At 42.6% G+C, this 25130-nt stretch overlaps 1 protein-coding gene and 1 long non-coding RNA gene across 2 annotated transcripts in view; both read left to right on the top strand.

Annotated features, from left to right (window-relative positions):
- The first annotated feature begins 1029 nt into the window (after nt 1-1029).
- Nucleotides 1030-25130, top strand: part of rnf11b (ring finger protein 11b) — a 72353-nt gene continuing 48252 nt past the window's right edge. The window contains exon 1 of the mRNA XM_061977765.2: nt 1030-1567. Within this exon, the coding sequence (XP_061833749.1) occupies nt 1454-1567 (114 nt within the window). The 5' untranslated portion in view covers nt 1030-1453. The remainder of the gene's footprint in view (nt 1568-25130) is intronic.
- LOC133617656 (uncharacterized) lies at nt 20107-24850 on the top strand. The gene is made up of 3 exons (XR_012050945.1): nt 20107-22193; nt 22385-22436; nt 24807-24850. It is a non-coding gene; the product is annotated as an uncharacterized lncRNA (long non-coding RNA).

Below are 25130 nucleotides of genomic sequence, written 5' to 3'. Positions count from 1 at the left end.
CCCATGAAAAGAATCTTTACAGGGCCCCCAACACAGCGGCAACATTTTTTGATGCTATTTTACATACAATTATGCATTTTAATGGTATTTTTGACTATCATTACCATATTTTTTTTAAAGAAGAACAGCATCACAGTTGACATGTACAGCAGGGGAAGAACTGAGCACTCTGAATACAATGGAATTCATTTTGAGTCATTTATTTGCTGCACCACTAATTCTTAAATTGGAAATAAACTCTTATTGAATAAGAACAGCTTGATAAATGTTTGACTGGATTGATTATTTAACTAATATAGCAGTAAAATGTAAAAATCCAGAGTTTTCTTGAGCTAGCTTATTACCACAGACAGGGACAAAGTTAATATGCATAACTTTCCACCACAACTAACAAACCCACCTTTTTTTTGGAAATATTGGGTGACATATTGTCGACCCTTCAACTCCTTCTCCTCTCTTATTTTCTTTTCCTTTCTTTTTTGGCTGCCTGATTTTTGAGGCATAATGCTGTCTCCTCTGCTTTGCCCGCTGTAGCGCTGTCTGTGACAAATCGCCATGCGCTACCTGCAGCTGATCCAGTCGGACTGAACCATTTTACGTAAATAGAGGGGGGGAAGGGAGGGCCCTGCAGGGGTTGATGCTTCCAAAACAAATAAAGGTATTGTTACCAGGACATGGAAAATAAAACATACGAGATTATATGTTAGCTAATAACTTAGTGTCATTATTTTTCTGTATTATAATTTCATCATCATTAGGGGCCTCTCTGGGCCCCCCTCCATCATGGGCCCCTAGAATCCGTCTCCTTTACCCCCCTTTTCGGCGTCCCTTCACATGGTGGTAGGTGAGAACACATATACAGTATGAATACATATGTCATTGACCAATTAAAGACTATACTGTTGTAAACCCAGTAGTTGACAATTTAGACGCCTCATTTGACTCTATATTGCATGACATTGAACTGCTGTGAACAATTGCTGCGTGGACGTATTCCGTCTCTTGTTGGCCTAATTTCAGTGGGCGGGGCTTCGTGTTGCTACATCACCGGTCTTTTGAAGCTCTTGGAGCAGCTGTGAAGCATGCTGAACACTGGGAAGTCCCTGACAGCCGGGAGAGACAGAGAGAGGGTCTCCGGGTAGGAACTACAACTAGGTTACAATGAGGGATGCTATTTATTTCTTCGCCTCAATTCCTCCCTGGATTTAAAGAGCCAGTTGATGTTATTCCACTTAGCATTGTAGCCTGACCGAGTGTAGGCTCCAAGGCGAGAACAAGCTAGTGTGGTACCAAGCTAGCTCTTTGTGTGGCTAGCTGCTAAGATGTGTTGTTGTTGTTGTTGTTGAGCCAAGCAGCCTTTTCATCGTCGGGGAGAGGAAATAATCAGTGGAATTCAGTAGTATTACACAGGAGAGAAGAGGGGAAGATCTTTTGCAGAAGAGGAAGGAGGGAAATGGGCAACTGTCTGAAGTCGCCGACTACGGACGACATTTCTCTGCTCCATGACTCTCAGTCTGATCGTGCCAGCTACGGAGACCTAGACCAGGAGCCGCCGCCCCCTTATGAGGTAACTTGACACAAAACATGCAACTCTCAACCGATTCAGACCTATAAACCAGTGTTTTTCAACCACTGTGCCGCGGCACACTAGTGTGCCGTGAGATAGTCTGGTGTGCCGTGGGAGATTATCTAATTTCACCTGTTTGGGTTAAACATCTTTTTTGCAACCAGTATTTATAGTCTGCAAATGATGTGTTGTTGTTGAGTGTCTGTGCTGTCTATACAAACAAAAGGTGAGTGCCCCTAAGAAAAGGCATTAAAGTGTAGGGAAGGCTATGCACTGAACTGGCTACAAAGTAAACAAAAACAGAATGCTGGACGACAGCAAATACTTACTGTGGAGCAAAGGCAATGTACATCCGAACATGACATGACAATCAACAATGTACTCACAAAGACGGATACAAACAACTGTAATATTCTTGATTGCTAAAATAAAGTAGATGCGGGAAATATCGCTTAAAGGAAGACATGAAACTGCTACAGGAAAATACAAAAAAAAGACAGAAAAAGCCACCAAAATAGGAGCGCAAGACAAGGATTAAAACACTACGCACAGGAAAACAGCAAAAACCTCAAAATAAGTCAGGGTGTGATGTGACAGGTTGTGACAGTACACCTACTTTGAGACAAGAGCTATAGTGATGCATGCTTGGTTATGCTTTAAAGTCATATCCAACAATTGCGACAACGACTTTTTACTTTCAACTGTTTTTTGTTTTTTAATGATTCCCGCTGGTGGTGTGCCTCCGCATTTTTCCCAACGCAAAAAATGTGCCTTAGCTGAAAAAAGGTTGAAAAACACTGCTATAAACTATATACAGCATGTATAACCCTATACACACTTGTATATACTGTATGTGTGTACAGGTACATACCATCTTATGTTTGCATATAGTAAATATCTAGACCAGGGGTGTCAGACCAGTGACGTGCGGTGAGGTTCATGGCTGGTGAGGCACTGACTTCATCACAGTCAGATTTACAAACATATGAACCCTAAAGAGTATCTTATTCACCATTTGATTGGCAGCAGTTAACGGGTTATGTTTAAAAGCTCATACCAGCATTCTTCCCTGCTTGGCACTCAGCATCAAGGGTTGGAATTGGGGGTTTAATCACCAAAAATGATTCCCGGGCGCAGCGCTGCTGCTGCCCACTGCTCCCCTCACCTCCCAGGGGGTGAGCAAGGGGATGGGTCAAATGCAGAGGACAAATTTCACCACACCTAGTGTGTGTGTGACAATCATTGGTACTTTAACTTAACTTTAACTTTACACATACAAACTGTAGCACACAAAAAAGCACATTTAATAAAAAAAACGTTATTATGGGCTTACCTTTACTTATAAATGAAGTCCATGCGCCACTCCTTCTGAACAAAAGCATCGATAACTTGTTTATAGAAGTCTTCCTTATTTTTCGTCAGTTTTAAAAGTCTCTCTGTCTCGATGGAGATATTCCTTTAATTATTACCTCCTGCTTCGATTGAAAGTCCAGTTTAGAAAACTTTTTTATTTTAGATATGTAATCCTCCATGTTAAAAGTCCAGGCGAGAGGAAAAAATAAACGACCGCTGCTAACTGTTGCTGCTTGTTGTCACTTATTCTGCAGCCGAGTAGTCGCATGAATGATCTCTGGGATCACTAGCGCCCTCTACCACCAGGAGGCGGGATTACTGCGAGCCTCAGCCAGTGTGTCTTCGCAGCCGTTTTATGATTGCTCAGCACAAGAAATACGTTACACACATACAGTTGACAAAATACACTGTACATTATATACCTCAGCTAACTAAACTATGGAAATGTATAATATAATTCATGAAGCAATACGGTCTCACTGCACAGCAGCGAGGTTTGGTGGCGGGGGGTGTATATTGTAGCGTCCCGGAAATGTTTGTGCTGCAAGGGGTTCTGGGTATTTGTTCTGTTGTGTTACGGTGCGGATGTTCTCCCGAAATGTGTTTGTCATTCTTGTTTAGTGTGGGTTCACAGTGTGCCGCATATTTGTAGCAGTGTTAAAGTTGTTTATACGGCCACCCTCAGTGTGACCTGTATGGCTGTTGATCAAGTATGCCTTGCATTCACTTATGTGTGTGTAAAAGCCGCTTGTATTATGTGACTGGGCCGGCACGCTGTTTGTATGGAGGAAAAGCGGACGTGACGACAGGTTGTAAGGACGCTAAAGGCAGTGCCTTTAAGGCACACCCCCAATATTATTGTCCGGGTGGAAATCGGGAGAAATTCGGGAGAATGGTTGCCCCGGGAGATTTTCGTGAGGGGCATTGAAATTCGGGAGTCTCCCGGTAAAATCGGGAGGGTTGGCAAGTATGATCACACATGACACTCTTTAAAGATGAAGTGTCAGTTGACTTTAAGCGCCCTCCGTATTGGCTGCTGCTACTCCAATCAGCGCAGGTGCAAGCAATCAGCTGCTCCTGTTGTGGCTGGCAGCAAATGGCGGCAGACTATCAACGCACAATACCTTCTTTCCTTGTAAATTATCTACTCAATGGATAAAATTACGAAACGGTATGATGCAAAGACTTAAGTCAACATGACCATCATCTTGGTAGTAGTTAGAGTTCCCTGCAGGGCTCGCAGTTTGGTTGAAAGCAACTCCATTGTAAAAATGTGTGCTTAAAGTTTAATGCCTTTGTAAATACACTGAGACTGTTTTTAAACTGCACAATTTTTTTCCCTCAGAATTTATAACTAATTTGAAGGCTTTTGCCAAGAGAATTATTTGTAAAATGTACATTTTCATAATGTGCTTGTTCTATTTTTATTTCTGAAGTTGTTTTTATTTTGAAGTTATTATGCCATGGTTTTACCAGTCCGGCCCACGTGGAAATAGTTTCCTCCTTGCGGCCCCTGTGCTAAAATGAGTTTGACACCCCTGATCTAGACAGTACAGTATACAACCTACTCACAATATAACAGTATATATACACTAGGGATGTCCCGATCCGATATTTGGATCGGATCGGCTGCCGATATTTGCCAAAAATTGCGTATCGGCAAGGCATGGGAAAATGCCGATCCAGATCCAGTTTAAAAAAAAACTCCGGTCCGTGTTTTCCAACGCACCTATTTAAATAATACATTCCACTTTTCTGCTGCTCCGTAATTTCCGTTCCGCATTTTCCAGCACACCTTCAACACATCCACAATTCTCACGCAGTTGCTTTTAGCTGCTGGCATTACACGACAGGCTCTTCTCACTCTTTCCTGTGTCTCCCTCTCACAGACAGCGAGCGCACCTTCTTACACACGTCACATACTGGCACGTCATACGTCACATACTGTCACGTCATACGTCACATACATATACGTCCTCTCCCAGCAGAGAGCGAGGTAGCGGCATGGCTAACGTTAGCTGTGATGCTAGCGCAGCCGCTAAGGTGCGCGCCTGCTCAAGCGTCCTCTGCGCACGGCAAATCTATGCCACGCACAAAATCAAATAAAAAAATAAGCGCATAACAATTTTCGACACACGGACACGACAGAGACAACAGTTTTCGTTATCATTGTTCAAATATTATGACGTCTGTCGAGACGCTTATCCCCATTCGGTGCCACACATCCACACCATCAAAATGCAGAAGCAAAACTTTCCACGTCAACAACGTATGACAAAATTAGTGATTTCTTTTAGTTGTGATTTCCTTCTCTGCATGAAAGTTTAAAAGTAGCATATATTAATGCAGTATGAAGAACAATGTTTTAATGTAGACATGCAAGCCTTGAAAGAACATTTTGAAAATTAAGACTACATTTCCTGCAAATTGGTGCATTTCTACCCTATATTTTCCCTTTAGATTTATTCTCATATCAAACTCTTTTGGCTGTCTTTTTGACACTAACATCAGGCGCCCCCCTCCACACCCTGGATTATAAATAATGTAATTAATTCAATGTGATTATCTTGTGTGATGACTGTATTATGATGATAGTATATATCTGATAGTATATATCTGTATCATGAATCAATTTAAGTGGACCCCGACTTAAACAAGTTGAAAAACTTATTGGGGTGTTACCATTTAGTGGTCAATTGTACGGAATATGTACTTCACTGTGCAACCTACTAATAAAAGTCTCAATCAATCAAAACACATAGAATCATCATACTGCTGTGATTATATGCATCAAGTGTTCATTCAAGGCTAAGGCAAAATATCGAGATATATATTGTGTATCGCAATATGGCCTTAAAATATCGCAATATTAAAAAAAGGCCATATCGCCCAGCCCTAGTTCAATGATGCCATTTCTGTTTGTCATGTATAATTTTGTCTATTTTGTGTTTATCCTTGAATAAACAGGTCAGTTTCTTGTTACCAACCATTGTGTATTATTCAAACTCCCCTAATTCAGCTGGCTAGTTGTTATCAAGAGTACTAAAACCCTTTTCAACATGATTCTGACAACTAAGTAGGCTAAATAACTTTAAACTTTAATACATGCTCGGATAGGCCAGTATCGGTCGGTATCGGTCAGTATCGGTATCGGATCGGAAATGCAAAAACAATATCGGTATCGGATCGGAAGTGCAAAAACCTGGATCGGGACATCCCTAATATACACACTCATATACAGTATTTATTTGCAAATAGTAAGTACAGACATACACATTTCTATATTTGTGGGGAAAGGGGCTTTGTCTATCTATAGCTGGTGTCAAGTCTGCAGAACATTGCATTGCCAATAATCCACTTTGTATTATCCCAAGGTCTTCTCTACCACTTCCCTTAAGTTTTATGAATAATCCCTTACTCATAGTAGAGCAGCAGGCGTGCATCATTCATGCAGTAGTTATACCTTCCTGTTCAAATGTTCCCTTAATGGCTTTAAACTCCTGTTTAAATGTTCCCTTCATGGCTCGATAAGACAGGCACTTAAAGCTTATTCATACGATCTAAATTTACTAAGTGCAACTACAGCTGGAGTCTATCCCAGCTGTAATCTGTGATATTTCTACCTAAATAAATGCTTCTGATTTTCTGTACATTACATGTTGTAACAGATAATGGCCTTCATATTGCTGCAAGTCATTCTGTAATTGAGGACTTGACCAGAACATGTGACACAATATTTCAGCCCATATTCCTCAACTGATGTACTAGCATTTCTTTAGGTGCAATTATCATAGAATAACATTACAACAAAACATCTCCGACTAAGCATGATCGTAATGTCGGAAATGTTTATTTTGTTAATGTACTTAAACCAGATGTATAGCGTAGCGCTTTTATTTTGAAACCGTAAAATTGTATTGATTGTTTTGAGAAAGTGTTGACATGTTTTGATGTCAGTTCGACTGTTTGCAATAATAAAGTCTCCTTTCGACTTCCTGCCGACCGTCTTTTATTTCTGTTGAGCTTTTATGCCATCTTACTTACTAAATCAGTCACAGTAACAAATCTAAATGTTATGTTATCATCGCACCTTAACATTAATCTGAAGACGGAAGTGAAGCACCACCCAGCAGGCATTTGCTGCAGTGATGTCACCTCTTCTCACAGCGAAAAAGGGTCCTATCCTGTCGGGAGAACATCTTGGCATAACTTTGAACCTCACATTTCCATAAGGTAGCCTTTCTTTTGTCCATTTCTGCTTGCTTGTGGCTCATCAGTAGCAAGTGAACTGCAGCTAAGTTCCCCCTGCTACGTCACGGCCCGAGGGTCGAAAAGGACACGTGTGCATTAATTGCCCTTAATGAGTGCCGGTTTTGAAATGTAGTTAACATGTTATTATTGTGTTAACTTTGACAACCCTAATTATTTGGTAAAATAATTATAATGAAACATTTTCAAAACCGGTTAGAGCAGGGGTGTCAAAGTCAAGGTCCACGGGCCGGACATGCCTAAATGAATTATCTATGGCCCCCGGGATGATATTTGATTAGTATTAGAACCGGCCCGCAGGCCACAGCCGCCTGCTGCTGTTTAACACGCACCAATACTCCATCAGTGTTGGCGCTAGGAATTTTCAAAATGGGTTCCCAGGGACTCCATCAAGTCATAAAAGCGAGGTCCCACAGTAAATTTTTGGGGTCCCACTTTTTTGTAACCGTTTGGAAAACAAATGATAAATGTATGCATTATCCTGTTATATCTCACATTCTATATTGTGTTTTGGAAAAAGGTTGTCATAAACGTTACTTAATTCATTAAAAAAAAAATCTTTATGCGTATGTAAATTTATTCCGTTATTAACATTCATTCACTTTCTTGATAAATGATAAATGGGTTATACTTGTATAGCGCTTTTCTACCTTCAAGGTACTCAAAGCGCTTTGACAGTATTTCCACATTCACCCATTCACACACACATTCACACACTGATGGCGGGAGCTGCCATGCAAGGCGCTAACCAGCAGCCATCAGGAGCAAGGGGTGAAGTGTCTTGCCCAAGGACACAACGGACGTGACTAGGATGGTAGAAGGTGGGGATTGAACCCCAGTAACCAGCAACCCTCCGATTGCTGGCACGACCACTCTACCAACTTCGCCACACCGTCCCCGTTCTTCTTTCCTTTATGGATGTAAACTTTACTGCTGCCGTTTTTTTTCCTATATTTTTATTGTAATATTTTCAGAATGTGTTTGTTGTTTTTTTGGCAAAAGTAAGAAAATGAAAACAATCTGAAGTTGTCTTTATTTTTTAGTTTTAATGCCATGATTTTAATAGTCCGGACCGCGTGTGCACAGATTTTTCTCCATGCGGCCCCTGAGCTAAAATTAGTTTGACACACCTGGGTTAGAGGTTCGAAAAGCTGCTGGGAGATAACCTAAAAACCTTGTTATATATACATTATTGAAAGGGAGAAAATAAATGGATGGATGGATTTTTTTAATAAAATAAAATAAATATTATGGGGGCAGCACGGTGGCAGAGGGGTTAGTGCGTCTGCCTCACAATACGAAGGTCCTGAGTTCAGTCCCGGGCTCGGGATCTTTCTGTGTGGAGTTTGCATGTCCTCCCCGTGACTGTGTGGGTTCCCTCCGGGTACTCCGGCTTCCTCCCACTTCCAAAGACATGCACCTGGGAATAGGTTGATTGGCAACACTAAATTGGCCCTAGTGTGTGGATGTGAGTGTGAATGTTGTCTGTCTATCTGTGTTGGCCCTGCGATGAGGTGGTAACTTGTCCAGGGTGTACCCCGCCTTCCGCCCAATTGTAGCTGAGATAGGCTCCAGCGCCCCCCGCGACCCCGAAGGGAATAAGCGGTAGAAAATGGATGGATGGAAATAATTATGATAAGTATCGCAATTCGAATGTAAATCGATTTTTTTGTGCACCCCTAGTCACAATGTTAAACATCCATCCATTTGTTTTGTATACTGCTAGTCCTCGTTAGGGTCACAGTGGAGCTGAAGTCTATCTCAGGTGACTTTGGGTGAGAGAGGGGTACACCCTGCACCGGTCGCCAGCCAATTGCAGAAGAAACACTGCAAAATTTAGAGTCTGCAGTTAACACACTGAAAAAAATGGAAAAGGGGGTTCTTTAAATTTACAAAAGTGAACACAAGTCATTTATATCTTGATTAAACAAGTAGACTTAACATGTTTATAATGAATGGTGAATGTACTCGTTACTTTCACGTTGAGTGAAGTTGTTCCAAAAATGTAATGTAATCTTGCTTTGGTGTCGCTGTAAGTTCCGCCCCTTGGAATAGGAAGAGGCGGCAGAAGTTTGAGTACAAAAACGAGGAAGAAGAAGAGTTTAAACAGGAACCCCACGTGATTGCCCTTTTCCGCGAAGAAGAACATCAGGAACAACCTTGAATGGTCTGTGTTTTTCAGCAAGAAGCCACCTATCTTTGGAACAGTAAGTTGTACAAATATATACTGTGTGTATACATATGTTTGACTGACATTTGTCCGTGAAATGTATCTAACTTGTGTAGCCTAAGTGTAGTTGCATTTATTGATTAGGAGACGTTAGCGAACGCCTGCTATTTAATTTAACATATATCAGGCCTGGAATTTTAACTTTTTAAGGTCAAGGCAAGTGTTGCCTTAAAGGAGGGCTCATATTTTAGGGCACTAAGGCAAACGTTATTTTCTTTCGAGGCAGAGGCTCCAAAACAAACATGCATGCATGCATATATACACACACACACACACACACACACATACAAGTATATGATATACAAATAATCAAATGTCAATCAATTGAAATAGACTGTATCATATAGTGCATGACCTAACTTGAAGTAAACTTCTGTAAAGTTGTGTATAAACAAATATATAAAACGCTATGCAATTTTCATTCCATTATCACTTAATCAGCTTCTTATGTTCAACGTTTACAAAAAAGTTACACACGTGGTCGTTGACAGCCACGAATCAAAATAAACATTCACCATACAGCATATCTCGGAACAACTCTGCTGTTCACGTTGTCGGTTTACCTTTGACACACACTTCCAAAATGACTGCGCCCATGTTGTGTATACCAATTAACGTTAATTATGCAATGTCTTAAACAGTTGAAAATGTAAGAAAAGTAATGTCGGGGTGTTTTTATCAATTTATTGGTCGAAAAAATTACGTTACAATTGTCACTGTCAGAGTTTGTTGGTGACGAACCCCAAGATGCAGAGATGACGGCAGGCATTGAGCGAGAAAACATGATTTAATACTATAGCAAAAAAAACAACAAAAGGGAACAAACAAAAGGCGCGCACAAGGCGGAGAACAAACTTGGCTATAAACTAAAATAGCACAGAGGCTAACTGTGGACAAGAAACAAAAACACTTACTGTGACACGAAGGAACTAGGACATGAGCAGAGTGAAACAAAAGTAGACAGAGCTACAACGACAAGTACTAAGACAGGTAGTGGTGACAATGACAATGACAGGTAGACACTACATTAATCCAGCACTGACTGGAGGGGAAGGCAGGTTTAAATAGCAGCTGGCTGATTGACACCAGGTGTGGCCAGGTGCCAATCAGCCACAGCTGAGGGGAAGCAGCACTCAGGGAGATAACCAGGAAATGAAGACAAAATAAAAGCGCTGACAGAAAACTAAGACAAACGCAGAGGAAAAACTAAAACACAGTCAAACTGTCAGGGACAAGCCTGACAGTCACAGTATGAACATTTCTTATCACGGTTATCATTATTATGGCGGTATTTTTAAATTTGTTCAAAAAGTACTTTTACTGAAATCTTTTAACTAAGTTTTTATTTTATTTTTAATAACACATTCAAAATGATATACTTTGTAGAAGAAACATTATTGTAGATAACTGTTACATGTACCTCAAGTAGACATTAAATGTGCATATGAAAGCAACATACGCATTATTAACAGAGTAGTATGGCAGAAACTAAATAACATACATAAATAAAAATAAATGTGAAAGATGGCACATGATGGCCATAAGATGTAACTGCACTTTTTGTCCTAGTATACAACAATAGTGTTGATATGAGAGATCTAGTCTTACACATTTCAGAGAACACCTCAACTACAGGACTGTCTCAGAAAATTAGAATATTGTGATAAAGTCCTTTATTTTCTGTAATGCAACTAAAAACATGAAAATGTCATACATTCTGGATTCATTACACATCAACTGAAATATTGCAAGCCTTTTATTATTTTAATATTGCTGATTATGGCATACAGCTTAAGAAAACTCGAAAATCCTATCTCAAAAAATTAGAATATTTCCTCAGACCAAGTAAAAAAAAAAAGATTTATAACAGCAAAACAAAATCAAACATTTGAAAATGTCAATTAATGCACTCAGTACTTGGTTGGGAATCCCTTTGCACGGATTACTGCATCAATGCAGCGTGGCATGGAGGCAATCAGCCTGTGGCATTGCTGATGTGTTATGGATGCCCAGGATGCTTCAATAGCGGCCTTTAGCTCATTTGCATTATTGGGTCTGGTGTCTTTCAGCTTCTTCTTCACAATGCCCACACATTCTCTATGGGGTTCAGGTCAGGGGAGTTGGCAGGCCAATCGAGGACAGTAATGCCACCAGTTACTGGTGGTTTTGGCACTGTGGGCAGGTGCCAGATCATGCTGGAAAATGAAATCATCATCTCCATAGAGCTTTTTTTGTATTATTATTTTTATTAGATGCTAATTATTAATATTATAATCATCTGACTGACACACACACAGTGACCCACACACCCTAATGCTACAGTTGTAAAAACAAAACATGTTGTAGTGTTTCTGCGAGGATTTGTTTTTAACACTAAGTTTTAGATGTAATGTAAAGTAGCAGCGGTCACTAACAGCACAAAACGCATAAACAGAAGTGCATTTTGTGTCGTGTGCACACACTGCTCACGCTCACTGATAGCGCCCAATAACAAGTACCTTTATGTAACAAGATTAGAGTGTCCGCCCTGAGATCGGTAGGTTGTGAGTTCAAACCCTGGCCGAGTCATACCAAAGACTATACAAATGGAACCCGTTACTTCCCTGCTTGGCACTCAGCATCAAGGGTTGGAATTGGGGGTTAAATCACCACAAATTATTCCTGGGCACGGCCACCGCTGCTGATCACTGCTCCCCTCACCTCCCAGGGGGTGATTAAGGGTGATGGGTCAAATGCAGAGAATAATTTTGCCACACCTAGTGTGTGTGTGTGACAATCATTGGTACTTTAACTTTAACATAAGTGTAACTATAAGAACATTTGACAGACCAACGATGACAAGTTCATTTTCAAACACTTTCCATCATGCATTCAGCTACAAGTTGAAGTACCTTGCACTCGACGTGGAGACTGCTGGTTCCGGAGTTGGCTCAACATGTTGAAGTGTTGCCTCCCTTCACGAGGACTTTTTTCCTGCACTTTCTGGCTGACTGTCCTCAATTATTTTACCATCAGCATGCTTTACCAATCCAAAATACATCCAGACTTCAGCTATTGTCCGTTTACTAGGAGGGCAACATCTCAAGAGCAAGGTCCGTGTGTTGTTTTCCGCCATTGCAAACAGGGCTGGAGAGCATGCGCCATCTTGGGAGGCGCGGCTGCTGGTGCGTTTTCAGGAAGTGGGCAATGTCGCTTAGAATTCATTATTAAATGACGAATGTTCGATAATTAAAGAATTAAATGGTATTACTTACCGTCCGGAATTTCCCAAAGTTTATCATTATATCGTTTATCGTTACATCCCTAGTCCATTACCAAGTAAAAAGTCAAGGACGGCCACAGCATGTTCTTGCCGTGAATGCTGGTTACTTTTTTAGGGCATTACGACAAATATCAAGGGCGGTCGCAGCACGTGCCACGGTTGCTGTAGTTAAATACGAGCCCCGTGTATATAGTCGAAAGTAAGCCCAGTGACGTGCGGTGAGGCTCATGGCTGGTGAGGCGCTGACTTCATCACAGTCAGATTTATAAATGATAAATGATAAATGGGTTGTACTTGTTTAGCGCTTTTCTACCTTCAAGGTACTCAAAGCGCTTTGACACTACTTCCACATTTACCCATTCACACACACATTCACACACTGATGGAGGGAGCTGCCATGCAAGGCGCTAACCAGCACCCATTAGGAGCAAGGGTGAAGTGTCTTGCTCAGGACACAACGGACATGACGAGGTTGGTACTAGGTGGGGATTGAACCAGGGACCCTCGGGTCGCGCACGGCCACTCTTCCACTGCGCCACGCCGTCCCGGCAAACATATGAACCCTAAAGAGTATCTTATTCACCATTTGATTGGCAGAAGTTAACGGGTTATGTTTAAAGGCTCATACCAGCATTCTTCCCTGCTTGGCAAGTGTTGGAATTGGGGGTTAAATCACCAAAAATGATTCTCGGGCGCGGCGCCGCTGCTGCCCACTGCTCCCCTCACCTCCCAGGGGGTGAACAAGGGGATGGGTCAAATGCAGAGGACACATTTCACCACACTTAGTGTGTGTGACAATCATTGGTACTTTAACTTAACTTTAACTTTACACATACAAACTGTAGCACACAAAAAAGCACATTTAATAAAAAAACGTTATTATGGTCTTACCTTTACTTATAAAGGAAGTCCATGCGCCGCTGTTGTGCTGGATTAATGCACCCCCTGACGGGAGTGTTATATCAACTAAAGCCCTCACTTCAACTTTCCACGTGCAAGATTGAATCTATTTAAAAAAGTGTAACCGAGGGTTTCTAAATGTCGCCTATACTGTATGAAACTACAAAATAACAAACACGGAGGCTCCAGTTTACACGAGGACCACTTTATTTCAATCAATCAATCAATCAATCTTTATTTATATAGCCCTAAATCACAAGTGTCTCAAAGGGCTGCACAAGCCACAACGACATCCTCGGTACAAAGCCCACATACGGGCAAGGAAAAACTCACCCCAGTGGGACGTCGATGTGAATGACTATGAGAAACCTTGGAGAGGACCGCATATGTGGGTAACCCCCCCCCTCTAGGGGAGACCGAAAGCAATGGATGTCGAGTGGGTCTGACATAATATTGTGAGAGTCCAGTCCATAGTGGATCCAACATAATAGTAAGAGTCCAGTCCATAGTGGGGCCAGCAGGACACCATCCCGAGCGGAGACGGGTCAGCAGCGTAGAGATGTTCCCAGCCGATGCACAGGCGAGCGGTCCACCCCGGGTCCCGACTCTGGACAGCCAGCACTTCATCCATGGCCACCGGACCTGTGCCCCCCCCCCCCTCAAGGAAAAGGGGAGCAGAGGAGAAAAGAAAAGAAACGGCAGATCAACTGGTCTAACAGGGGGGCTATTTAAAGGCTAGAGTATACAAATGAGTTTTAAGATGGGACTTAAATGCTTCTACTGAGGTAGCATCTCTAATTGTTACCGGGAGGGCATTCCATAGTACTGGAGCCCGAATAGAAAACGCTCTATAGCCCGCAGACTTTTTTTGGGCTCTGGGAATCACTAATAAGCCGGAGTTCTTTGAACGCAGATTTCTTGCCGGGACATATGGTACAATGCAATCGACAAGATAGGACGGAGCTAGACCGTGTAGTATTTTATACATAAGTAGTACAACCTTAAAGTCACTTCTTAAGTGCACAGGAAGCCAGTGCAGGTGAGCCAGTATAGGCGTAATATGATCAAACTTTCTTGTTCTTGTCAAAAGTCTAGCAGCCGCATTTTGTACCAACTGTAATTTTTTAATGCTAGACATAGGGAGACCCGAAAATAATACGTTACAGTAGTCGAGACGAGACGTAACGAACGCATGAATAATGATCTCAGCGTCGCTAGTGGATAAAATAGAACGAATTTTAGCGATATTACGGAGATGAAAGAAGGCCGTTTTAGTAACACTCTTAATGTGTGATTCAAACGAGAGAGTTGGGTCGAAGAGAATACCCAGATTCTTTACTGATTCGCCTTGTGTAATTGTTTGGTTGTCAAATGTTAAGGTGGTATTATTAAATAAATGTCGGTGTTTAGCAGGACCGATAATCAGCATTTCCGTTTTCTTGGCGTTGAGTTGCAAGAAGTTAGCGGACATCCATTGTTTAATTTCATTAAGACACGCCTCCAGCTGACTACAATCCGGCGTGTTGGTCAGCTTTAGGGGCATGTAGAGTTGGGTGTCATCAGCATAGCAATGAAAGCTAACACCGTATTTGCGTATGATGTCGCCTAGCGGCAGCATGTAAATACTAAAGAGTGCAGGGCCAAGAACCGAACCCTGAGGAACTCCGCACGTTACCTTAACATAGTCCGAGGTCACATTATTATGGGAGACGCATTGCATCCTGTCAGTAAGATAAGAGTTAAACCACGACAAAGCTAAGTCTGACATACCAATACGTGTTTTGATACGCTCTAATAAAATATTATGATCGACGGTATCGAAAGCAGCGCTAAGATCAAGAAGCAGCGACATAGATGACGCATCAGAATCCATCGTTAGCAGTAGATCATTAGTCATTTTTGCGAGGGCTGTCTCCGTAGAGTGATTTGCCCTGAAACCGGATTGAAAAGGTTCACAGAGATTGTTAGACACTAAGTGTTCATTTAGCTGCTGTGCGACAATTTTTTCGAGGATTTTCGAAATAAAGGGAAGGTGGGACACCGGTCGGTAGTTTACCATGAGGTCAGGATCAAGGTTAGGTCTTTTGAGCAGAGGATGAATAACCGCTTTCTTGAATGCTAGGGGAACAGTGCCAGAGGAAAGTGATAAGTTTATGATATTTAGCACTGATGGACCTAATAATACAAAAAGCTCCTTGATAAGTTTCCCAGGAAGTGGGTCAAGTAAACATGTTGTTTGTTTTATCCCACTTACACGCTGTAATAGTTCCTCTAATGTTATTTCATCAAAAAGAGAGAGACTATTTTGTATTGCAGTATCCGTCGTAGATACAGTTGTATCTGTGTTCATAGAACCCAGTTGTAGCTGGGATGCGTTGTCTTTAATCTCCTTTCTAATGAGTTCAATTTTCTTATTAAAGAAATTCATAAAGTCATCTGCCGAGTGGGTGGAGCTATTGGGAGGAGTCCCTTGTTGGGTTAGCGATGCTACTGTACTAAACAAAAATTTAGGGTCGTTTTTGTTGAGGCGGATGAGATTTGAGTAATATTTAGCTTTAGCTAAGGTAAGCATGCGTTTATACGATATTAAACTATCACTCCATGCTTGATGGAAAACCTCAAGCTTGGTCGCGCGCCATTTGCGTTCCAACTTTCTACATGATAATTTATGAGCTCTGGTTTCCTCTGTAAACCATGGGGTGCGCCTTTTAGGGGCCCTTTTTTGTTTTAGCGGTGCTATACTATCAATGGTTTTGCGCAGGGCATTGTCAAAGTTGTTAGTGAGGTTATCAATAGAGCCGACATAATTTGGGAATGGTGCCATTACCGAAGGCAGTAGGTCAGCAAGAGTCATCGTTGTGGCGGCATTAATGTTGCGGCTGCTATAGCAGTTATTATTATTATTAGTTTGTTGACAATGAGTCAGAACTTCGAATTTTATAAGGTAATGATCGGACATTACTTTAGTATACGGGAGTACCATAACTTTGGAGGTGGTGACACCCCTGACCAGCACTAGATCTATCGTATTGCCGTTGCGATGCGTAGGTTCATTTATTATTTGTGTAAGACCACAGCTATCAATTATAGTCTGGAGCGCCACGCACTGAGGGTCCGATGGGGTATTCATATGGATATTAAAGTCCCCCATTATGATTATATTGTCTGCGTGCGTCACTAGATCAGCAACGAACTCTGAGAATTCATTAATAAAGTCCGAGTAGGGCCCTGGGGGGCGGTAGATAACAGCCATATCGAGAGGCAGCGGTGCGACAGACCTCATAGTAAGCACCTCAAATGATTTGTATTTATTATTTAGGTTAGGAGTAAGGTTAAAGTTTTCATTGTATATTAGTGCGACCCCCCCACCCCTTTTAAGGGGACGGGCAATATGCGCATTCGTATAGTTAGGAGGAGATGCCTCATTTAGCGCAAAAAATTCGTCTGGTTTGAGCCAGGTTTCGCTAAGACCAATGACGTTAAGATTGTTGTCTCTAATGACCTCATTAACTAATAACGTTTTGGGAGACAATGATCTTATGTTTAAAAAGCCCATATTATAAGTATTGGGCTGTTTTGACGAGTTTTTGTTTAAATTATCCGTAGTAGAAATATTAATAATGTTGCGTTTATTATACGTAGTGCACTTTAAATAGTTTCGACCATATCTAGGAATTGATACGACGGGAATTTTCAGATTGTTTGCTTGATGCTGCGATCGACTGAACGCATCATGATTTGCCACCTCAGTAGAATGCATATCTACCCCGGACACATTCACAACAGAAAACACATTATGTGAGTTGTGTGTTATTCTAAGAAAATTGCTATGCGTACAGGAATTATCCAGCCTGGTGCTGGCTAGTTCTAGCTTAACTGACTCCTCACCCGGACTAGCAGGCTCTGTAATTGCCTGTGACCGGGCTTGCTCTAGTGTAGTTAGTCAAATGTGACTTAAACAGTAGTCTATATTCTTAGACAGGATGATGGCGCCTTCCTGGTTAGAGTGAAGGCCGTCCCTCATCAGCAAGCCTGGTTTGCCCCAGAAAGAGGGCCAATTATCAATAAACGTTAGTCCCTGTTGTCTACAGAAGCTAGCCAGCCACTTGTTAAGCGAGACTAATCTGCTATATCTCTCATCATTGCCTCTCGCAGGCAGGGGGCCAGAGACAATTACTCGATGCCTGGACATCTTTCTAGCGAGATCACAAGTCCTGGCTATGTTTCTCTTTGTAATCTCTGACTGTCTCATTCTAGTGTCATTGGAGCCAACGTGTACAACTATATTCGCATAACTAGTGGTGCGATTAGCCTGTCGTACGTGTTTACTAGGCCTGTTGCGAGTTAGCTCCCTAAGATTAGCCTCAATGTCAGGTGCTCGGGCCCCCGGGATGCACTTAATTGTGGCTGGTTTGCTAAGCTTTATGTTTCGGGTGATGGAGTCCCCTATGACTAAGGTGTGGTGCCCGGTAGACTGGGGTGTAGGACTAGCTAAAGAGCTAAATCTATTATGCGTCTCAACCGGTACACCGTAGCTTGTAGGCCGCTTAGGACTGCTACAGGCTGGGCTAGTTAGCTCGCTACAGCTAACGCTAGCAGATGTGTCCGCAACATCTAAAGTTACGAGATTACTCTGCTCTAACTGGCGGACACGGCCCTCTAGCAGAGCCAGCCTCTCCGTGAGTAAGGTGCAAGACGCGCAGGAAGCCATACTCACGGTGTTTTCTGTCACCGAGTGAAGTTCCTGCTGTCTTCCGAGAAGTCCTGGTCACGGTGTGCAGGAGTAGACTCCTTCTGACCGGCGCCCGGCGACGCCTTTCTCCGCGCTAGCTTCGTTAGCTTAGCAGCTAGCTGCTAGCTAGCTGCGGGAGGGGTGGAGAGACAGAGATCGGGTGATTTGCAAGTTAAATAGTACTACTAAATATGTTGAGAAAGTAATAAAGAAAGCTGCAGAACAATTTAAAAGCACACAAATAGAACGATACTTAGCTTTTTCGAAACAGCGAGCAGTCACGCACAGATTTACCTTCTTTCAAATACCTCCGCTCCACTCCAACGTGTCATCACTTCCGCTCTTAGCGCCTTCAAAATAAGAGCTCAAAGCATTTACTGTATAACAGAGCATAATAGGAACTTAACATCACAAAGAGGAAAGCCCATAAAAATAGGTTACAAAAGTTATTTAATAAGAAGCCAAAAATTGCAAAAACAATAATGTTCGTGTTGGAGGAGTTGTGAATTAGGTACACCTGCAGTCTGCAGGTGTACCTAATGTTGTGGCCCTGCAGTCATTCACAACTCCTCCAACACAACATTATTGTTTTTGCACTTTTTGGCTTCTTATGAAATAACTTTTTTAAATAGATTCAATCTTGCACGTGGAAAGTTTAAGTGTGGGCTTTAGTTGATATAACACTCCCGTCAGGGGGTGCATTCTACGGCGGGGGTGCAGGAGGCGGGACTACTGCGAGCCTCAGCCAGTGCGTCTTTTGCAGCCGTTTTATGATCGCTCAGCACAAGAAATACGTTACACACATACAGTTGTTGACAAAATACACTGTACATTATATACCTCAGCTAACTAAACTATGGAAATGTATAATATAGTTCATATAGCAATACGGTCTCACTGCACAGCAGGCCAGCAGTTAGCCGAGTCTGCAATCCATGGTGAGGCACAAATGAGTGAGCTGCTGATCACCGCACCGTCTCTTCTCAGTATTAGAACGGCAAATGTGAAAATTAAAATTTAGCGATTTTGAATAGAAATAATCTAAAACTGGTGAAGTTAAGTGGAAAACAACTTTATTGTATAATCACTGGATACATTTAACAATTTAATACTTTTTTTTTTCTTTTTACATTTTTTTTCTTTCCATGATGGCAGGTGAGGCCCCGCCTCACCTGCCTCTAGTGACTGCACGTCACTGAGTAAGCCGTATTGTAGTAATTGTGTGTCTCTGTGAGTCTGTGACTCCCGGGCTGCTACAACCACCGTGATAGGGAAGCATAGCTAGCAGACGCCAGCTGGCTGTTTGGCTAGCTTTAATATCATTCAGACTGCGCACTGTCACGGGTTGCAGAGAAGAAAGGAAATCATTACATTTAATGTCTGCTAAATTTGGTGTTTGCGTGCTTGTGTATATGTCTGTGTGTCTGTCATCATAGCTTACAATGTTTTTCACTGTTGGCACTGCTGTTCATACTGGTATTTATTTTTAACATTTTATTTATTATTTGTCTTGTATTTTAACTTCACCCAACAGAGTAGCAACCAGTAATTTTGTCATGCTTTCATGTTTAATCACAATAGTGTTTTATTTGATTATTTATATATATATATATATATATATATATATATATATATATATACATACAGTATATAGAAAGCTAGATAGATCGAGATATGTATAGATATCTGTCTATATCTATCGATATACACTGCTCAAAACAATTAAAGGAACACTTTGAAAACACATCAGATTTCAATGGTGAAAAAAAAAATGTCGGATATCTTTACTGATATGGACAGTTTAATGTCTCAGGAACAAAAGAATGACATCTTTTGATGGAAATAAAAGTTTTCAGTATATAGACACCCCAAAAATCTAAGTGAAAAAATGATGTGGCAGGCTCGTCCATTTTGCCTAAATTCAATTTCTGCAACTCAAAATTATTTTCAATATATTGTGTGGCCCCCATGTGCTTGTATGCATGCTTGACAACGTTGCAGCATGCTCCTAATGAGACGACGGATGGTGTCTTGTGGGATGTCCTCCCAGATCTGTCTAAGGGCATCAGTGAGCTCCTGTAAAGTCTGAGGAGCAACCTGGCGGCGCCTGATGGACCGAAACATTATGTCTCAGAGGTGTACTATCGGGTTTAGATCAGGTGATCGTGAGGGCCATTCAATTGTGTCAATTCCTTCATCCTCCAGATACTGTCTGCATACTCTTGCCACATGAGGCCGGGCATTGTCGTGGACCAGGAGGAACCCAGGACCTACTGCACCAGCATAGGGTCTGACCATGGGTGCAAGGATTTCATCCCGATACCTAATGGCAGTCAGACTGCCGTTCTCTAGCCTGTAGAGGTCTGTTCGTCTCTCCATAGAAATGCCTCCCCAGACCATCACTGACCCCCCCCCCCGAACGGGTCATGCTGAATGATGTTGCAGGCAGCATAGCGCTCTCCTTGGCTTCTCCAGACCCTTTCACGTCTATCACAGGTGCTCAGGGTAAACCTGCTCTGATCTGTGAAAAGCACAGGGCGCCAGTGGCGGACTTGCCAATTCTGGTGTTCTATGGCAAATGCCAATCGAGCTCCACGGTTCTGAGCAGTGAGCACAGGGCACACTACAGGACGTCGTGCCCTGAGGCCACCCTCGTGAAGTCTGCTTCTGATTGTTTGGGCAGACATTCACACCAGTAGCCTGCTGGAGGTCATTCTGTAGGGCTCGGGCAGTGCTCAACCTGTTCCTCCTTGCACAAAGCAGCAGATATCGGTCCTGCTGATGGGATGAGGACCGTCTACGACCCTGTCCAGCTCTCCTAGAGTAATTGCCTGTCTCCTGGAATCTCCTCCATGCTCTGGAGATTGTACTGAGAGACACATCAAATTTTCTTGCAACAGCACGCATGGATGTGCCATCCTGGAGGAGTAGGACAATCTGCGCAACTTCAGGAGGGTTAAGAAATCGCCTCATGCTCCCAGTCGTGATAATGACTCTAGCTAAAGCCAACACTTGTGGAAAAACAGTTAAAAAAGATCAAGAGGGAGGAACTTGAAATGGCCTACACCTGCAAAACCAGTCCTGTTTTGGGGGCCATCTCGTTGTTGCCCCTCTAGTGCACCTGTTGTTAATTCCATCAACACCAATGCAGCTGAAACTGATTAACAACCCCCTCTGCCACGTACCTGACCAAAACCTTATCAGAAAAGTGCAATTGAATTCATGCCATACCCTGATAAAAAACTGTTCCTTTAATTTTTTTGAGCAGTGTAGTTTGTGTCCTTAGGGATGGTTTTATTTGTAGTTCGCAATTATAAATAATAAATACATGGGTTATACTTGTATAGCGCTTTTCTACCTTCAAGGTACTCAAAGCGCTTTGACAGTATTTCCACATTCACCCATTCACACACACATTCACACACTGATGGCGGGAGCTGCCATGCAAGGCGCTAACCAGCAGCCATCAGGAGCAAGGGGTGAAGTGTCTTGCCCAAGGACACAACAGACGTGACTAGGATGGTAGAAGGTGGGGATTGAACCCCAGTAACCAGCAACCCTCTGATTGCTGGCACAGCCACTGTACCAACTTCGCCACGCCGTCCCCATGTATGTATAAGATTTAAAAAAAAAATCTATTATTACATTTACTGCAGTATTTTAACATGTGGTATAGTAAACTAAGTAAATTTTTGCCCAACATTCCCATCAGCTGAAAATGAGAAGAGCCTGGAATCCATGCGAAAAGCTTTACTCCTGGATGTAAACAATAGGAATAACCGAGAGGCTGTGAAGTTCAAAATGGAAGACACTTTAGCATATCAAAGACATGAGGTTGTCTGTGAGTCCCTGATGGACTGCTTTGTTTAAAGTCAGCGAGGTAAGCCTGTTTGAATGTTGTTGTTTTTTGTTATCTAGGATTTGCTATTGATCAAAGGAATGTTGTGTGCAAATAGGTCCTATACCTAAAAGCACATCATTTACCTGTGCTTCATCGTCCTCTGTGACTGTTCTGCTCTGCTTTGTGTGACGAATGGTAAAATTTTACCTGAATCCCCTGTTATTTTTTAGATCAATTCTGAATTCAAAAGGATCGCCGCTTCTGTCCAAGTTCCTGTCTCAGGTGAATTTCCACTCAGCTGCGATGACGTAGCTCTTCCGAAGGAGGGGACAGCAAAGGGCAAAACTTAAACGAATCACTGCAGAATTAACTAATGTAAGGGATACATGGCTTCTTCAGTTTTAAAAATGTAAAAAAAAACACAGCATCTTTTAAAATGCAATTTACATTTTTGTCCTGTATACTTGTTTTTAATCATCAACTGGACCTATTTTACTATTTATCTTATCTATAGCTTAAATATTTGTTTAACATAATTTTTTGTTATTTTTTCTCCCTTCCCCAAGTTTTTATCATCTACTGGACGGCATCTTTTTTTAAAAATAATTCCTTTTAACGTATTTTCTGGACTATAGGGCGCACCAGATTATAAGGCGCACTGCTGATGAGCGGGTCTAGTCAGGTCTATTTTCATACAAAAGGCACAGATTATAGATTACAGGGCGCATTAAAGAAATCCTTTTTTTTTTTTTTTTTTTAATTGAAAACACTTCCTTGTGGTCTACATAACATGTAATGGTGGTTCTTTGGTCAAAATGTTGCATAGATTATGTTTTACAGTTCATCTTCAAGCTGCTTTCTGACAGTCGCTTCAGGATGGGCTGTTTTGTGAACGGTCTTATTTACGTGGCTCACCTTCGGCAGCGTCTTCTCCCCGTCATCTTGAAAGTTTGCCCAACCAGTTTACATGTGCTTTGTGGACTTGGAGAAGGCATTCGACCGTGTCCCTCGGGAAGTCCTGTGGGGAGTGCTCAGAGAGTATGGGGTATCGGACTGTCTGATTTTGGCGGTCCGCTCCCTGTATGATCAGTGTCAGAGCTTGGTCCGCATTGCCGGCAGTAAGTCGGACACGTTTCCAGTGAGGGTTGGACTCCGCCAAGGCTGCCCTTTGTCACCGATTCTGTTCATAACTTTTATGGACAGAATTTCTAGGCGCAGTCAAGGCGTTGGAAGATCCGGTTTGGTGGCTGCAGGATTAGGTCTCTGCTTTTTGCAGATGATGTGGTCCTGATGGCTTCATCTGGCCAGGATCTTCAGCTCTCGCTGGATCGGTTCGCAGCCGAGTGTGAAGCGACTGGGATGAGAATCAGCACCTCCAAGTCCGAGTCCATGGTTCTCGCCCGGAAAAGGGTGGAGTGCCATCTCCGGGTTGGGGAGGAGACCCTGCCCCAAGTGGAGGAGTTCAAGTACCTCGGAGTCTTGTTCACGAGTGAGGGAAGAGTGGATCGTGAGATCGACAGGCGGATCGGTGCAGCATCTTCAGTAATGCGGACGCTGTATCGATCCGTTGTGGTGAAGAAGGAGCTGAGCCGGAAGGCAAAGCTCTCAATTTACCGGTCGAGCTACGTTCCCATCCTCACCTATGGTCATGAGCTTTGGGTTATGACCGAAAGGACAAGATCTCGGGTACAAGCGGCCGAAATGAGTTTCCTCCGCCGGGTGGCAGTGCTCTCCCTTAGAGATAGGGTGAGAAGCACTGTCATCCGGGGGGAGCTCAAAGTAAAGCCGCTGCTCCTCCACATTGAGAGGAGCCAGATGAGGTGGTTCGGGCATCTGGTCAGGATGCCACCCGATCGCCTCCCTCGGGAGGTGTTTAGGGCACGTCCGACCGGTAGGAGGCCACGGGGAAGACCCAGGACACGTTGGGAAGACTATGTCTCCCGGCTGGCCTGGGAACGCCTCGGGATCCCCCGGGAAGAGCTGGACGAAGTGGCTGGGGAGAGGGAAGTCTGGGCTTCCCTGCTTAGGCTGCTGCCCCCGCGACCCGACCTCGGATAAGCGGAAGAAGATGGATGGATGGATGGACTTATAGTCCGGAAAATACAGTAATACAGAAAATACACCATTTGCTCTGATTTCTGCTTTGCATACTCTTAGCATTCTCTCGATGAGTTTCAAGCACACCTGTGAAGTGAAAACCATTTCAGGTGACTACCTCTTGAAGCTCATCGAGAGAATGCCAAGAGTGTGCAAAGCAGTAATCAGAGCAAAGGGTGGCTATTTTGAAGAAACTAGAATATAAAACATCCATCCATTTCCTACCGCTTATCCCTTTCAGGGTCGCGGGGGGTTCTGGAGCCACCTTCCGCCCGATTGTAGCTGAGAATATAAAACTTGTTTTCAGTTATTTCACCTTTTTTTTGTTAAGTACATAACTCCACGTGTTCATTCATAGTTTTGATGCCTTCAGTGACAATCTACAATGTAAATAGTCATGAAAATAAATAAAAAGGAATTGAATGCAAAGGTGTGTCCAAACTTTAGCCTGTACTGTATGGTGTCACTATTTTATATTTATCTTTTTCTTGATGGAGCGTAGTGTATAGTTTTGTTTTGTCTAACTTTGGTTTACTTACCCTTTGTTTTACACAGAGTCTGGCTATGAGCAAACTGGATGGGGCCATTGAAAACATAGCAGTTGGAATCTACGTTGTTAAACAAGCTTCAACTAACGAAGTAGAGGACATTGGCATCGTTCTTGAGGATAGTCAAGATTTTGGACAATTTGAATAATGTAGTATCATTGGCTGTTGCTATGCTGTTTGGACTTAGGCATGCCCTGAACCTCAGCTACCCTCCTGACCTCCACTACACTTTTGAGGTAATCCAAAACATTTGGATGGAGCCAGATGAATAAACAAAGCAATAGTCCCAAAAAATAGGGTCTTTCTTTGATGTTTGGGGGTATGTGCGTGT

This window comes from Nerophis lumbriciformis, linkage group LG18, assembly GCF_033978685.3.
Source record: "Nerophis lumbriciformis linkage group LG18, RoL_Nlum_v2.1, whole genome shotgun sequence".
Lineage (NCBI taxonomy): Eukaryota > Metazoa > Chordata > Actinopteri > Syngnathiformes > Syngnathidae > Nerophis > Nerophis lumbriciformis.
Note: the sequence above shows the minus strand (reverse complement) of the source record. Positions and strands in the feature narration are given on the sequence as shown.